This window comes from Lactuca sativa, chromosome 8, assembly GCF_002870075.4.
Source record: "Lactuca sativa cultivar Salinas chromosome 8, Lsat_Salinas_v11, whole genome shotgun sequence".
Classification (NCBI taxonomy): Eukaryota; Viridiplantae; Streptophyta; class Magnoliopsida; order Asterales; family Asteraceae; genus Lactuca; species Lactuca sativa.
In genome coordinates, this window is record NC_056630.2 from 21,465,128 (window position 1) to 21,482,217 (window position 17,090).

Consider the following 17,090-nt stretch of genomic DNA (forward strand, 5'->3'; position numbering starts at 1 on the left):
TGACAAAATTAGTTTCATTTATTATGGAGGATATAGACACTTAATAAGAAGGGTAAATAGCACAAAAGTCACTAAGTTTACACAGAAATTTGAATTTGACTTCTTGTGTCAATTTTGACACTATGTTATTGATTTTTTACTAAATGTAACCATATGACCGGTTGCCTTCAGGTCAACTGGTTTGAATTTTGCTAAGTGGGTCATTTGCTTATGTGGTATCCACCTAAGATCCTACATGACAATTGAGCCTTTATAAATGATCCCTAACAGCCTCAACCCTTTACAACCCTAGATCAATCTTCACTTTTTCATCTCAGTTCTTCTTCATGAGGATTGTGTAATGGTGTCTGCATCTCGATCAGCTGGATCAACGAGTGGGGTAAACAAGTCAAACAATGGTCCCTCTAGGACGTGCTACCGTGGAGTAATTGCCCACTTAAAGATATCAACGAGTGAGAAGAATCCTGGAAGAAGATACTTTGGGTGTAGGTACTGGCCTGATGAAGTTGAATACTGTGGCTACTTTGAATGGTATGATGGTGAAGTAAGTCTATGGTACAAGGAATTTATGTTTGAAGTTATGGCAAAGAAGAAAAAAACCATTGGACAGGAAAAAGGGAACCCTCATCATGGTGAAATAAGTTTGATGAATCTTGTTAGGGTTGGTATTGGTTTGCTTGTTATTTTGGTAGTCATGGTAGGGATTTTGATGTGGATGGTGTACAAGGGGTAAGTAGGAAGAAGTTGTGGTAGGTCTTTAAGTATGAATTAATGTCGATTAAGGTCCAATGTTGACCATTTTTGTGTGTATGTATTGATGTACTACCTTGAAGTTTGTAAGTTCCAATGTTGACCCAAAAAAAAGATTTGTGATCTCTAAGTATTTTTTAATGCATTTTTATGATTTTTAGGGTTTTTTTTTGTGTTTTCCATAGAACCTAAACACACACACACACACATACGCACACACACACACACACACACACACACACACACACACACACACATATATATATATATATATATATATATATATATATATATATATATATATATAGTGGACCAACTACCCTTTACTTATGTAACAAACCAGTGACCAAAAAAGAAAGGACCTAAATACACTTACATTATGAAACAATTGGGATTATAAAAGATAAAAACGATGACCATAAAACTATACCAACATTACACATATTTTGACCAAAATGCTATGAAAAATAGCAAAAAATTACCAAGTGAATTGGAAGTATGATGTTATATGATGCTAGTGGACCCAACTACCATTTACTTATGTAACAAACTAGTGACCACAAAAAAGGACCTAAATACCCTTACATTATGAAAAAACTAGGATTATAAAAGATAAAAATGACGACATACCAACATTACACATATTTTGACCAAAATGCTATGAAAAAAAACCAAAAAATTACCATAAACACCATACCAACATTACATAAATTCTTACCATCAAAATCCATACATTCTACTAATATTGGCCTATCCCATTTACAAAAGGGGTAATAATGTTTGGGTATACCATATAAAAAAAGATAATTATAGTCAACGAGATTACTTAAGGGTACATTAATTAATACAAAAAAGGCTAACATAAACCATACCCATCAATCCCTAACCTTCTGCACCCTAATCTACTCCAAATAAACAGGGTCCAACCTACTTCGACATGGTCCAACAACCTTCATTCCAGTCTGAATTTTAGTAATTATATCTAAAGGCCTCCTTGTTCTCAACAACCTTTAGGATGGTGGTGTCTCAGCAATGCCTTTATCCTCTGTTTCTGGTACAATATCAACTTAAGGCGTAGGTGGAACTTGTCCAACCTGTAGAACTTCTTCAGGAACATGTTGAGCTTGTTCAACCTCTGGAACTTCTCCATCCACAGGTTCAAGAATAGGTGGAACTTCAGCCAAAACGTCAACATCTAAATGTTGCTCATATAGTACATGATACACCTCATCCTTTAAGTATCCTTATATAAGTAACTCTATAGCATGTGCATCCCCCTTCAAATCCTGGACCAACATAACATCTTGCATGTGACATCCCCAAAATCTCGGCCAGAAAAGACTGATTTTCATTTATGCTTTTAAAATAATTTCAGAGTAAATCCTTTTGATTTGAAAGAGTTGCGGAATTTGTTCCCAAAAACAAAGTATGATAAAATAATATTTACCAAAGCATTTCATCAAGAAATGTATTTTCATTATATAATCAAAACTCGGGATGTCATGTTCCGATACAGACCATAAAGCATAAACGATAACATTACAAGTCGTTCAACAAATATATACATATACATACTTCTAAACAAAACAACTTGATGATTCATCCATCTTATGCCCTTGCGCCACTTCCTGTAATACAAATAAAACTGAGTGGGTCAGGCTTGGGAGCCTGGTGAGCATATAGGGTTTTCAACCCACAATAAATAATTATATTTAATTCCACCAACCAACAATAACCCAATTACCCATTCCTGTTATTCTCACTTTACTTCCCTAAAACAACTAATCAAGGGACCTAGTCTTAGAATATTTCATCGGGGTGACAATACATGCATTCGGGGGTTTCCTGGCAATATATGTCAAATAAGGCAACCATGAGGGGGATGGAGTACAACGAATGAACACCCAAGTTCATTAACACCTACAGGTGGCGAACCTGCTAGCGTTCCACAGGACTATCTAGAAAAGTATGTGGTCATCATCTAAACTCCGCTAGATGACTAAATCAAAACAACATCGAGGCCTCTCATCTGTTTATCACACAACTATCTACCCATGTTCTACCCGACATATTAGTAGATAAAAATATATATTTTTATACATAGTTTAAAATCCTGTATAGCATTCTCATTCAATACATATTCCAAACAACAGATGAGACACATACACATAACACGTATTTCATAGAGAATAAATCAGATCCATGAGATAGAAGAAAGTGAATATACATTCACACATATAACAACAAAATATACACATAACACGTATTTCATATAAAATACTTCATAATTATGTGTTAGAAGAAAGTAACCACACACTCATTTGATTAGAAGATGATCGGACAGCACTACGACTTGTAGAAGTAGTATTCTTCGGCAGATCTGGAAGATCTTCACAAAAAAACCGAACTCCTCATGGGCAGAGCTTCGACTCGGGAATCGCACTTCTCGGGATCTCGGGAGCGTAAAACTTCCTTCTAAACTTGGATATGAGATCCGGGGTGTCGGGATGGCTTCGGGGGTTTACACGCAGAGCTTCGGCACAAAAAGAGAAGAAATGAGCAAGAATGCCCGGAACCCTCGCATCCTATTTATAGGAGGCTAAGGCCTCGCAGTACGCGGAGCGTACGCCTCCGAAATCGTCACTGCATGCGCCATTCGAAGAACTCGAGTGTGAGGTGTGTCATGCTTCGTTGTACGCTGGGCGTACTTCGGATAAGTCCGGTGACTCCTCTTCGGATAATATCAGATATAATAAATAAATTTAAATATTAATTATTTAATAAACTTTGAAAATTCATATCTTCGTCATACGAACTCCGTTTTCGACGTTCTTTATATCCAAGCGTAGGTGAGACTACGCTCTACAACTTTCGTTTAGACTCCGTCGGCTAATTTTGACTTTATTTTTTATTATTTATTTTTAGTAGGCCCGGACAGGAAAACTTCGTTATAAATTCATAACTTCTTCGTCCGACGTCCGTTCTCGCCTAGCTTTTCATCGTTTCGCTACTAACAACGAGATCTTCGATTCTCGTTTAGATTGTCCTGGCTATAAACCGCTCGATCTCAAATCGAGGATTTTGGGCTGCATACTGCTAAGTCGAAACTTCAGAAATTCATAACTTCCTCATACGAAGTCAGATTTGGGCGTTCTATATATATTCGGAAACCTCGTTTCGGCCACTACAACTTTATGCAAAGATATCGGGCGTATCTCATACTTTAATTTTGACACTTAATTTATTCTTAATTCATTAAATTATAATAATTAAGTAAATAAACACATAATTCACATCATTCACATAATACTCAAATATTTCATCATTAATACTTCAAAAAGAGTTACAAGGGTTAACCTAGACTATTACATCAATGATAATGCCTAGCCTGGAAACGCGGGCGTTACATTGCAGCCCTTCATCTTCAAAGTCCTTGTTACTACCTTCGTGTATCCCTTTAACAGATTGAGATGCCTTTGCTTTATCCTGTTAATAAAACAGTAATTGTGTTAAAAATAGTAGACACTAAGGATTTGATAAAAATAGTAAATCTTACCTTGTTTCACTAGTACACCTTGTTTATCCATTCATTTGCCCATCCATTTCATGAGTGTGCTGACTATTTTGACTCTTTTGACTTGTGGATACTGTTGTTTTTTTCATTGGCACATCCCTAGTCAGTGAGCTACCCTTTATTTTCTTCTCCTTTGGAGGTTGGGGCTTACTTGGATTCTTGTAATTTCTTTTTTATAACCTTCCTCCTAATAGTTCTGGCATATCTTTGTTCCTCCAATAGAATTTATTTTCTTGTCCTCTCCATCCTTCTCTGTGACATGTTTCCTTCTTCTGGTTTTAGGTCTTCCTGGCATCCTCCTTGCAGGTGGTGGCAGTGGTTTGGCATATGGTGTCTTGGCCCACATTTTACTACCATTTAGAGGCATCATATTGCCTTTGTAAGTCTCTGCAAACTTCTAGTGTTTCAGTTTATTGTTGTGTATGGTTCATAGTTGCACATGCATGGACACATGGGATCCCAGATATTTCCCATAATCTACAAGTGCAAAATTTTTCTCCTAAGTCCACCTGAAAAGACTCAAATCCTAGTCTCACTTCAAATACTTTTGTGTCACTAGCTACAACACTCCACAACCTGTAAGTCATGCAATACATGTTGGTGAATAATCTTAGTGAATATTGAATAATGTTAGTCAATAATGTTACCTCATATCTTTACACCGGTCATCTAGCTTTGTCAATAATGTAGGACATACATCTCCCCTACATGTTAAGCGTATTATAGACATCCTATAAAACCACTCCATAACATACATTTCGAGCTCCTCCAACATAGTAAGAAGTGGTTTAGTCCTTGCCTCCAGAATTACTGAAATGGAGCTCTCTCATATACCATTTTCTACTGCTTCACATGCTCTACCTTCTTTATAAAATGCTTTACTTCAACTCTCTAGGTTCCTTGCCATGAAGTGTTCATAGGCACTCCTATTCATTTCTTTGAGTTCCTCCATTGTCTCAAGAAAAGATGACGATGTGGTTGACATTGAAGCTGCCCAAAAATGTCACTTGTAATCAATCCCATTATACACCTTTTTAAAGTTGACATACACATGTATGGCACACTGCCTATGCTCAACTAATGGTAACTTCTCCTTGACAGCCCCTACTAAGGCCTACATTCATACAAAAAACTATAAAGACACAAAAAAGAGTAACCATAGATAAAAGAGTAAACAAACAAAAAAGAGTAAACATACCTTATGCAGATCAAAAATTATTGCCAGCCCTTCACCTAACTCTAAGCAAAGGTCTTCCACAAGCAGGTTAATAGACCACTCCCAGTTGTCCTTCTTTTCAACATCAATCATAGCCCAGGCTATTGGATATACCTGGTTTTTCCCATCCCTACCCATTGCAGTGAGTAGCTCCCCTTTGCATTGCCTTTTTAGAAAACAACCATCTAGTTCAATGACTCTCCTGCAACCCCTAACCCACCCATCCTTTATAGCCTTAGAACATACATATAATCTTTTAAAAACATCGCTACCATCTTCTTTAATATCAACTCCAATATTTTTTGTACTATCGAGGTTTAATTTGATGATCTCTCCTCCATATTCCCATATACGAGCATAATGCTCTGATAACTTTACAGTTAAAATCTATAGTGCTTTCTTCTTAGCCCTATAGCATTGTCCCTTATACACAATGCATGAAAATTTCTTCTTTCATCTCCCTGGCTTTCATTTTTGGTCTAGCACACAATTTTTTTCAAGAATTATTTGGCTATCCAGTCAGGATTAACCAATATGGCATGCTAGTACTCCCTAATACAATTACGCTAATTAGTAAGTCCCTTAATTTGAAGTGATTTCTCTTTGTTCATCCAGGATGCCCATAGCTTAAAGGTACATCTCTTGCCTTTATTGTCTAATGTAACAGCCGAAATTCAAGTACAATCAATTAGCCATTCATCTTTATTTATTGTCATTTTGGGCCTTTGTGGTGGGCGAGTACGTTGGGCGTACAAGGAGCACGCTGCGCGTACTCGCGTGCCTCATTTAAACACGTCATCGTCGGGTACGCTGGGCGTACCCAAGGTTACGCCGGGCGTACCCAAGGTTACGCCGGGCATAATCGGTCCAGACCCAAAACCCTAATTTGAGTTGTTGGCTATAAAAGGAATGAGATGGCTTGGTTCCTCAGCCACCATCCTTCAGAAAGAAACCCTAAGAGATTTGTTCCTTCGTTCATAGCTTTTTTGTGAGTGTTCTAAGCTTTGAGGTGTCATTTCAAGGTAGAAAAAGGAAAGAGGAGTCCATTGTGGAGGCTAGAAGTTGGTGTGCAAGTGTAGATCCGTGAAAAACAAAGGTTGGAGCTTCTTCCTAACGTAAAAAGTTCAAATCTTGCCTTGTAGTTCTTATGGTATGCTTCATGGACCAATTTTGAGGGTTTTGGTCCCAAAGATGGAGACTTTATGAGCAAGTAGTCTCCATTGGCTTAGATCTACCATATTCCAGGTCCATTTGAGTTGTATGTTCATAAAAATGTGATCTTGGACATATATATTTAGCCATGCACGAGATCTAGATCGTTGGAGGTGAAAAGGAAGGTATTAGAGGGTGTAGGAGCCTTTACAGCCATGCCAAGGCTTAAAGGTTCCGACTTTATGGATTAGGAGGCTTGATGAGAGCCAGATCTGGAAGTTGAAGGAGTGTCTTAACCATTTAAGACAAGAAATATGATATGGCTGAATCTAGGATTTATGTTGGGGGTAACTACCAGTACGCGTAGCGTAAGGGGTTGCGACCCCCGATTGTGACTCATCGATGTACGCCCCGCGTACAGAAGCTGGTACGCCCCACGTACTGTGGTCAGTTGACTTATGTTGACTTTTAGGGTGTGGTCAACATGAGTCAAGGAAGGGTAAAATGGTCTTTTACCCCTCTGTAGGATAATGATAAAGGTGTCGCCTAGTCTTGAAAGTCTATATTAATTAGAATGATATTTCGTTTTGATTAGGCAGGGTTGGGTCTTCGTTTCGAGATTCGGAGATAGCGAACACGTGAGGTTCTAGACTTCCTGCGAGGTGAGTCTTCTCACTATACTGTACCCGGAAGGGTATTTATGTGTGACCGAGAGGTCGGATATGTTATGAGTTATATGCATTGAATATGATAAGTTAACCGTTTGTATGTGCTATGTATGTTATGCTTGATATGGGGCGGAAGGCATTATGTTATGGGCCGGAAGGCATTTTATGTTATGGGTCGGAAGGCATTGTGATGTGGACCGGAAGGTCGACGCGGGTAGGACCGGAAGGTTTACCGGGACGGGACGAAAGTCCCCTGAGACACATGGACCGGAAGGTCATGGCTTGGAAAGGCGTATGTGCGTAAGTAGTATTTTGGGGAACTCACTAAGCATTTATGCTTACAGTTGTTGTGTTATGTGTTCCAGGTACTAGCGAGGACCGTGGGAAGGCGCCGGCGTGATCTGTATAAACTGATGGAGGATTTATGATCTTGGGATTTATATGATTTGTATTATGATATGATACATTGGATCTTTATGACTTGTTTTGGATGAAAACATGTTTTTAAGAAATGAAAAAATTTGTTTTGAAAATTTACGTTATTACAAGTTGGTATCAGAGCCTTGGTTTGAGGGATTCGGGTGCACCTTCGGGCGTAACTAAACTCAAACCGAGGATTTGAGAAAATTTTTCAAAAATAAAAGCATAACATTTTATAAGGGATTTTGTGATAACCAAGGATGAAGCAGTGTGCACGGTCAGCCAGCGCCCGAATGGTAAAATCCCCAAAATACCCTTACAATATATGTTATGAGATATGTTACGATATGTTATGCATGCTAGAGTAGACTAGGTATTCATATTAGGACTAGAGTGGCCTGATTTGTGATGCCTTCGTCTAGGGGAAATCTGCTGCTATGAGATGCTTTGAGAGCGAGTAGGTAGCCAGTGCATAGCAAGAATAGAGTACTCGTGATTCGGGGTTCAAATAGGAAGACTTGGGGTGAATGCTGATGCAGTGTAGTCAGTAGTATAGGGCCCGTACTACTGAAGACACCGGATCAGTGGGCAGTCCAAGTAAAAATCCTTTGGGTATCGGAGGTCGAGTAGGGTTGCGTTATCGAGTGCGAGTATGCTCGATCGGGTCTCTGATATTTTTATGTTGTATTTCAGAGGCATCATGGTTGGGACACACCACAGACCTGAGACGACCGGTGTGAGTGACGAGGAGCTTCGTCAGATGATCCAGGATGAGGTGGCTACGGCAATCCGGGCCGAGATTCCGGAGATGTTTGGGTCTATCAAGACCACACTGTTGGAGACTTTTGATGAGCGGTACGCCGCGGTGACTGAGGCTGCGGCCGCTGCAGCTATAGCAGTTGTGGCTGCTGCCAGACCTCAGGGAGGTGACTCGTTGTTGTTCCGGGAGTTCAGCAACATGAAGCCACCCGAGTTTGATGGGACACAGGACCCGATCGTTGCGATGTGATGGATTGCTGACATTGAGGGATGCTTCTACACATGTTCATGTCCGGAGCATCTGAGGGTGTGGTTCGCTTTGAACCAGCTCCGCCTGGGAGCAAAGGATTGGTGGAAGTTCGTGACAGCGAACTTCACTCTTGAGGAGATTTCAGCGGTGACTTGGGAGAAATTCACCACCATGTTTAGAGATGAGTATTGTCACACCCCAAAACCAAGAACGGCGGAAACGTTCTGGGGCGGAGGACGTCATGTAAAGTATCACAACACAGTAAATGTAAATAAGCAAACAACATCATCCATTGCATTAAATATATAATTTTAATACAAGCGTGTTCTGTATAGTTTTAGACACCAAAAATATAAGGTAAATCAAAATAATAATATGATGAGTCTTGAATGCGCTCCATCTTCTCAAAAGCTGGCATCGGTACCTATCTACTGATGACCTGAGAATACAAGTTATTTTGAAAGAGTTTATCAGCATTAAGCTGGTGAGTTCATAAGTATTTTAGTGTCAGTGTTTGTTATCAAAAACGTTTGAACGTGTCTCAAGTATAAGTTTGTAAAATGTATGTAAGTGTTTGTAAAAGTTTGAAACTCTCAGAAAAACCTATATTTTCTATTAAAGTAGCCTTCTACCAAGGCTTAACTGTTTTGTATGTTCGTTTGTTGTAAAAGTGTGTAATTTCCCAAGTGCAACTATCTTTTAACAAAATATAGTTTGTACATTAAAGTTCAAGTGAGGTTATCACTAAAAATATGTAATGGGTAAATCATTGTAGTACTGTAGCTTAGTTTTATAGTAACTACTGCTGTACTAACTACCTTAAACCGGATTTATATTAAGGTAAAATGTGATAATTGCACCATGCTATCGACTGGTAACAACGACATACGAATGGTCGTAATAACGGAATGACGTTTGGCACCCGCAGACCTGCAGGTCCGGCTGTAGCTAGCAGCAAGGTGTAGGATAGTCAATCCAGTATAGATCTATACGCAAACTCACGCTCTCCTTCCAAGAGAATTTTGGCTACAACTCGGGCCATGACATTTAAGGCATGCTCCGATATAGTGGATCACAATTGTTAACGTATTAATGTAAGGGTAATGTTTCTCGTTCTAGTATAGTTGTATATGTTCTCTTCCTAGTATAGTTGTATATGTTCTCATAGTATAGTTGTATATGTTCTCTTCCTAGTATAGTTGTATATGGACTCATGAATGAACTGACTCATTGATCTAGCAGTTGTAATAGTATGATCCTGTGTTACCCCGATGGTAACTTACTAATGTGTGTCTAGTACGTATGAATATGGAAGTACTTTTATGTCTATATATGTATATTTGATATATAATTAATATTGAAACAACCTTCGGATGGTCAGCCGAAATCCCACCAGACCACATCCAAATCGAGAAAAAGGAAATAGGGCGGATGGCCTTCCTAAGCCCTTTAAACATTATTTATACATCTATACATATATGGGCATGCAATTTATAATATAAAAGCATAAATAAGTTTTTATAAGACATTTGAAACATAAGTATTATTTTAAGAAAAGATCGACTTGATGTCAATCTATAAAACAATTTGAAGGCATAGGTTTGATAAAACAGTTTAAGTATAAGGAACATTTGTTTGAATCACAGTTGTAAATAAGTCTGAAAAGTAAAAGGGTTTGTAAAACATTTTGAAGTGAAACAGTTTGATAGACAGTTTGAACGGTGATAAAATCACTGGTTTCCCTAGTTATTAATCACATGTGATTTATGCAACCACATGTGATTGAAGCAATAACTATAAGTATTTAACTTGTATCCCCCCCCCATAAGTATTTAAAACATTTAAAATCATTTCAAAGGTTGATTAAAGGGGTATGAACTCACTTGAAAGTTTGAAGATAGCGAGATGGAAAACCGGGCAGAGTTTCGTCTTGGGAAACGGATTTTTCTCGGGATTCTCGGGAATCTCGGGAGTAAAATCGACCCTCGGGACTTGAGCAAAAAGACCAGAGCTTCGGGTTTGAACGGGCATGGAAAACGAGGCAAAACGTAAGAGAAAAGAGAAGAAATGGGCAAGTTTTTCGGAAAACCTCGCATCCCTTTTATAGGGGTGCTGAACCGCCTCGGTACGTTGGGCGTACGAGGGTACGCAGCGCGTACTGGGACGTCATCGCTTACGCACTTCGGATGGGAGAGCATAGAGGATTAGGGGCGACGTGGACGATCTGAGGCCCTTGATTCGAGTACGCGGGGCGTACGAGGGTACGCAGGGCGTACTCCGGTCCTATCTGCTAACTCCCCTTCGGATATTACCAAGAATTTATATTTAAATTTATATTTATTTTAAATAAACTTCTAAAATTCATATCTCCTTCATACGAACTCCGTTTTCGACGTTCTTATATCCACGCGTAGGTGAGACTACGCTCTACAACTTTCGTTTAGACTCCGTTGGCGAATTCCGAAATTATTTTTATTATTTAATTATAAAATGACGTGATTAAGGAATTTCTTCAAAAATTCATAACTTCTTTATCCGACGTCCGTTTTCGTCAGACTTTTTACCGTTGCGCTAGCATTGTTGAGACCTTAGTTTCTCATTTAGGTTGCTTCGGTCAAAAGTATCTCGAGCTCTATTTCGAGTTTTTAGTTGTTGCCGGTTTTGCCGAGAATCTTCGGTTGGTCATAATTTCTTCGTTATAACTCGGATTTTAGGGTTCTTTATATGTACGAAAACCTTGATACGATTCCTACTACTTTATTTAACCCAAATAAGATTTTAGGAAAGTTATATTTTGACCTAGATTTGATTGGTTTTACATTACATTGTCTCGCAATATCGGGTTGTCACAAGTATGTTCCCCCGGTGGAGAGGGAACGATTGGTTCAGGAGTTCTTGACCCTCAAGCAGGGTAATGATTCAGTTTTTGTGGTCAACCGGAAGTTTCATGAGAGGGCGATGTTCTGCCTTGAGCAGGTGTCCATTGAGCAGGCACGGATGAGCCGATATTTGGGTATACCGAGGAGGGACATTCGTGAGTTCGTATCGAACTCGACATACCGGACATTTGCTAAGCTCCAGGCAAATGCCCGGAAGAGGGAGATCGAGTTGGAGACCCAGGCCAGGGAGGAGGCCGAGTCTCAGCGGGTGGATTGGCGGTCGACTCAGTCCCAACCGGCAGCCAAGCGGACCAAGTCCGCCGATTCGAGGACAGGAGGTCAGAAGGGCTGCACTTGCGAAAAGTGCAGCAAGGGTCATGAGGGGGCCTGTCGATCAGGTGCTTGCTACAAATGTGGCAAGGAGGGGCACATCGCTAGGGATTTCCCCAAGGGATTTATGGTTTGCTTCCATTGCAACCAGACCGGCCATCGGAAGGCCGAGTGTCCTCAACTTCTCCAGGGATCTGCGCCTGCTGCTAGGGCTACTGAGACTCGACCGGTGAAGGCCGAGGCCCCGAGGGCTTGTGGGAGAGCTTTTCAGTTGAATGCAGAGGAGGTCCGCACGGCGCCCGATGTCGTGGCTGGTATGTATTCTTTCGTGTATTTATTTTTTATGCTGAGATGTTGTGCTTATTTTATGATATGCGTAGGTACTTTTCTTGTGAATTTTGTACCTGCCTTGGTATTATTTGACTCGGGTGCGAGTCGGTCTTTTGTATCTATGGCTTTTAGTCAGCACCTCGGTATTGATCGAGAGGTGATGAGTCGACCTCTGAGGGTTTCCATAGCTGATGAGAAAGCGGTATATGCCACCGACGTGATTCGAGGATGTGTGCTCGAGATTTTTGGTGTCAATTTCCCTATAGACCTAGTTCCTATCACTATGGGAGATGTCTATGTCATCGTGGGCATAGACTGGTTGAGTAAGTTTGGAGCGGTCATTGACTGCGAGAAACAGCTGGTGACTACACGAGACCCTAGTGGGGGAGTGCTTACTATGTATGGCGAGGGGACCTGGTGTGGTTCAGCGTTTTGTTCGGCTGCCAAGGCGAGGTAGAGTTTGCAGCAGGGTTGGAATGGATTCATGGCCTATGTGATGGACGCACGAGTGGCCACTGGGAGGCCAAGTTCAGTTAACGAGGTTCCGGTAGTGTGCGAGTTCCCGGATGTTTTTTCCCGAGGAACTGCCGGGCGTGCCTCCGGGAAGACAAGTGGAGTTCCGTATTGACTTGATTCCGGGAGCAGCACCTATCGCCAAGGCGCCTTATCGCCTCGCACCGCCGGAGATGCAGGAGTTATCCTCGCAGCTTCAGGAGCTTTTAGGGAAGGGGTTTATTCGACCGAGTAGCTCGCCTTGGGAGCACCGATCCTTTTTATCAAGAAGAAAGATGGTTCATACCGGATGTGTATCGATTACCGGGAGTTGAACAAGTTGACGGTCAAGAACCGGTATCCGTTACCTAGGATCGATGATCTGTTCGATCAGTTACAGGGGGCATCTTGGTTCTCCAAGATAGACTTGAGGTCGGTTTATCATCAGATGAGGGTTCGGGATGAAGATATCCAGAAGACTGCATTCAGAACTCGTTATGGACATTACGAGTTTGTGGTGATGCCTTTTGGGCTCACCAATGCCCCAGCTGCGTTCATGGATCTCATGAACAGGGTGTGCAGGCCGATGCTGGATCGGTCGGTGATCATATTCATTGATGATATTTTGGTATATTCGAGGTCTAGAGAGTAGGATGAGGAGCATTTGAGGGAGATCCTTGGATTTCTGAGATCGGAGAGGCTGTATGCCAAATTCTCCAAGTGTGAATTCTGGTTACGAGAGGTCCAGTTCCTAGGACATCTTGTTAACCAGAAAGGGATATTGGTCGATCCGACCAAGATTGAGGCAGTGATGAGATGGGAGGTGCCGAGATCACCTGCTGAGATCAGGAGCTTTTTGGGATTGGCCGGCTATTATCGGAGGTTTATTAGGGATTTCTCCAAGATCATCGTGCCACTTACCAAGATGACCCGGAAGGGTGTTGCATTTTCTTGGGTTCCGAAGCAGCAGTCCTCATTTGAGACCCTTCGTCAGAAGTTGTGCGAGGCCCGGTGCTCACACTCCCGAAGGGATGGAGGATTTTGTGGTATATTGTGATGCATCCATATTTGGGTTAGGGGCAGTGCTTATGTAGAGGGGGCACGTTATAGCGTATGCTTCGAGGCAGCTAAAGCCTCATGAGTCGAGATATCCCACCCACGATCTGGAATTGGGGGCTGTGGTGTTTGCCCTCGATATTTGGCGACACTATCTTTATGGGGTTCGGTGTACCATATACACGGACCACAAGAGTCTGAAGTACTTGATGGATCAGCCAAACCTGAATATGCGCCAGAGGAGATGGTTGGATGTGGTGAAGGATTATGATTGCGAGATCCTGTACCACCTGGGCAAGGCTAATGTCGTAGCCGATGCTTTGAGCCGTAGGTCGGAGAGCGCCCCGATCCGAGACATTTATATGAGGTTGACGGTGATGACTCCGGTATTGGACACCATCCGAGGGGCCTAGGTTGAGGCTGCGAGACCAGAGAACCGAAAGCGGGAGCGGGTTGTTGGGCAGGTGTCGGAGTTCGTTACCGATAGTTGGGGACTTATGACATTTCAGGGTCGTATTTGGGTACCGTTTGTGGGCGGGACGCGTACCATTTTGATGGAGGAGGCACATCGTCTGCATAGTAAGCTGCAACCGCTGGAGATTCCCAAGTGGAAGTGGGAACAGATTACCATGGATTTTATCACCAAATTGCCAAAGACTGCAAGAGGAGTCGATGCAATTTGCGCGATTGTGGACAGGTTGACGAAGAGCGCTCATTTTCTTGCTATCAGTAAGAGCTCTTCTGCTGAGAGGTTGGCAGAGTTATATGTGAGGGAGATGATATCGCGGCACGGGGTTCCGATGTCGATTGTTTCAGATCGAGACGTGCGATTTACTTCCAGATTTTGGAAGAAGTTTCATGAGGAGTTGGGTACAAGGCTGCATTTTAGTACCGCATACCACCCACAGACGGACGAGCAGAGTGAGCGGACGATTCAGACGCTTGAGGATATGCTCCGAGCGTGTGTTTTGGATTTTGGAGGGAGTTGGGACACCTATTTACCCTTGGCAGAGTTTTCGTACAACAACAGCCATCATTCGAGCATTGGTATGCCACCCTTTGAGCTGTTGTATGGGAAGAGGTGTCGGACCCCCATCTGCTGGGGAGAGGTGGGGCATCGGGTAATGGGTAGTACGGAGATTGTGCTTTAGACGACAGAGCAGATACAACAGGTCAGGCAGAGATTGTTGACCGCTCAGAGTCGCCAAAAGAGCTATGCGGACAGGCATCGGTCCGAGCTTGAGTTTCAGGTTGGTGACCTGGTACTCTTAAAAGTCTCTCCTTGGAAAGGAGTGATTCGATTCAGGAAGAGGGACAAGTTAGGACCTCGATACATTGGACCTTTCAGGGTAATTGCGAGAGTAGGCAGGGTAGCCTACCGTTTGGATCTACCTACAGAGCTGGGTCAGATTCACGACACCTTTCATTGGTCGCAGTTGAGGAAGTGTATTGCCGACGAGTCGGCTGTGGTTCCATTAGAGGATATTCAGGTGGATGCGGGCCTCAACTATGTTGAGAGACTAGTGGAAATTAGGGATCTATAGGTTAAGGTTCTGAGGAACAAGGAAGTGCCCTTGGTGCAAGTGCAGTGACAACATCGGAAGGGGTCCAAGCTGACGTGGGAGTCCGAGTCAGAGATGCGGGAGCAGCATCCAGAATTGTTTTCGGTATAAGACTTCGGGGAAGAAGTCTGGTTCTAGTGGGGGAGAATTGTAACAGCCGAAATTCAGGTACAACCGATTAGCCCTTCATCTTTATTTATTGTCATTTTGGGCCTTTGTGTTGGGCGAGTACGCTGGGCGTACAAGGAGCACGCTGCGCGTACTCGCGCTCCTCATTTAAACACATCATCATCAGGTATGTTGGGCATACCCAAGGTTACGCCGGGCGTAATCGGTCCAGACCAAAAACCCTAATTTGAGTTGTTGGCTATAAAAGGAATGAGATGGCTTGGTTCCTCAGCCACCATCCTTCAGAAAGAAACCCTAAGAGAGTTGTTCCTTCGTTCATAGCTTGTTTGTGAGTGTTCTAAGCTTTGAGGTGTCATTTCAAGGTAGAAAAAGGAAAGAGGAGTCCATTGTGGAGGCTAGAAGTTGGTGTGCAAGTGTAGATCCGTGAAAAACAAAGGTTGGAGCTTCTTCCTAACGTAAAAAGTTCAGATCTTGCCTTGTAGTTCTTATGGTATGCTTCATGGACCAATTTTGAGGGTTTTGGTCCCAAAGATGGAGACTTTATGAGCAAGTAGTCTCCATTGGCTTAGATCTACCATATTCCAGGTCCATTTGAGTTGTATGTTCATAAAAATGTGATCTTGGACATATATATTTAGCCATGCACGAGATCTAGATCGTTGGAGGTGAAAAGGAAGGTATTAGAGGGTGTAGGAGCCTTTACAACCATGCCAAGGCTTAAAGGTTCCGACTTTATGGATTAGGAGGCTTGATGAGAGCCAAATCTGGAAGTTGAAGGAGTGTCTTAACCATTTAAGACAAGAAATATGATATGGCTGAATCTGGGATTTACGATGGGCGTAACTCCCAGTATGCGCAGCGTAAGGGGTTGCGACCCCCGATTGTGACTCATCGATGTACGCCCCGCGTACAGAAGCTGGTACGCCCCGCGTACTGTGGTCAGTTGACTTTTGTTGACTTTTAGGGTGTGGTCAACATGAGTCAAGGAAGGGTAAAATGGTCTTTTACCCCTCTGTTGGATAATGATAAGGGTGTAGCCTAGTCTTGAAAGTCTATATTAATTAGAATGATATTTCGTTCTGATTAGGCGGGGTTGGGTCTTCGTTTCGAGATTCGGAGATAGCGAACACGTGAGGTTCTAGACTTCCTGCGAGGTGAGTCTTCTCACTATACTGTACCCGGAAGGGTATTTATGTGTGACCGAGAGGTCGGATATGTTATGAGTTGTATGCATTGAATATGATAAGTTAACCGTTTGTATGTGCTATGTATGCTATGCTTGATATGGGCCGGAAGGCATTATGTTATGGGCCGGAAGGCATTTTATGTTATGGGTCGGAAGGCATTGTCATGTGGACCGGAAGGTCGACGCGGGTAGGACCGGAAGGTTTACCGGGACGGGATGAAAGTCCCCTGAGACACATGGACCGGAAGAACATGGCCTAGAAAGGCGTATGTGCGTAAATAGTATTTTGGGGAACTCACTAAGCATTTATGCTTACAGTTGTTGTGTTATGTGTCTC

At 42.2% G+C, this 17,090-nt stretch overlaps 1 protein-coding gene across 1 annotated transcript; it reads left to right on the plus strand.

Moving 5' to 3' along the window:
* The first annotated feature begins 340 nt into the window (after window positions 1-340).
* On the plus strand, window positions 341-733 carry LOC111893297 (uncharacterized). The gene has a single exon (XM_023889357.1). The coding sequence runs from the start codon at window positions 341-343 to the stop codon at window positions 731-733; it is 393 nt and encodes a 130-aa protein (XP_023745125.1).
* Window positions 734-17,090: the final 16,357 nt, after the last annotated feature.

Excerpts from the sequence above, each read along its gene's own strand:
- LOC111893297 (XM_023889357.1), top strand. The coding sequence starts at position 341 with ATGGTGTCTGCATCTCGATCAGCTGGATCAACGAGTGGGGTAAACAAG.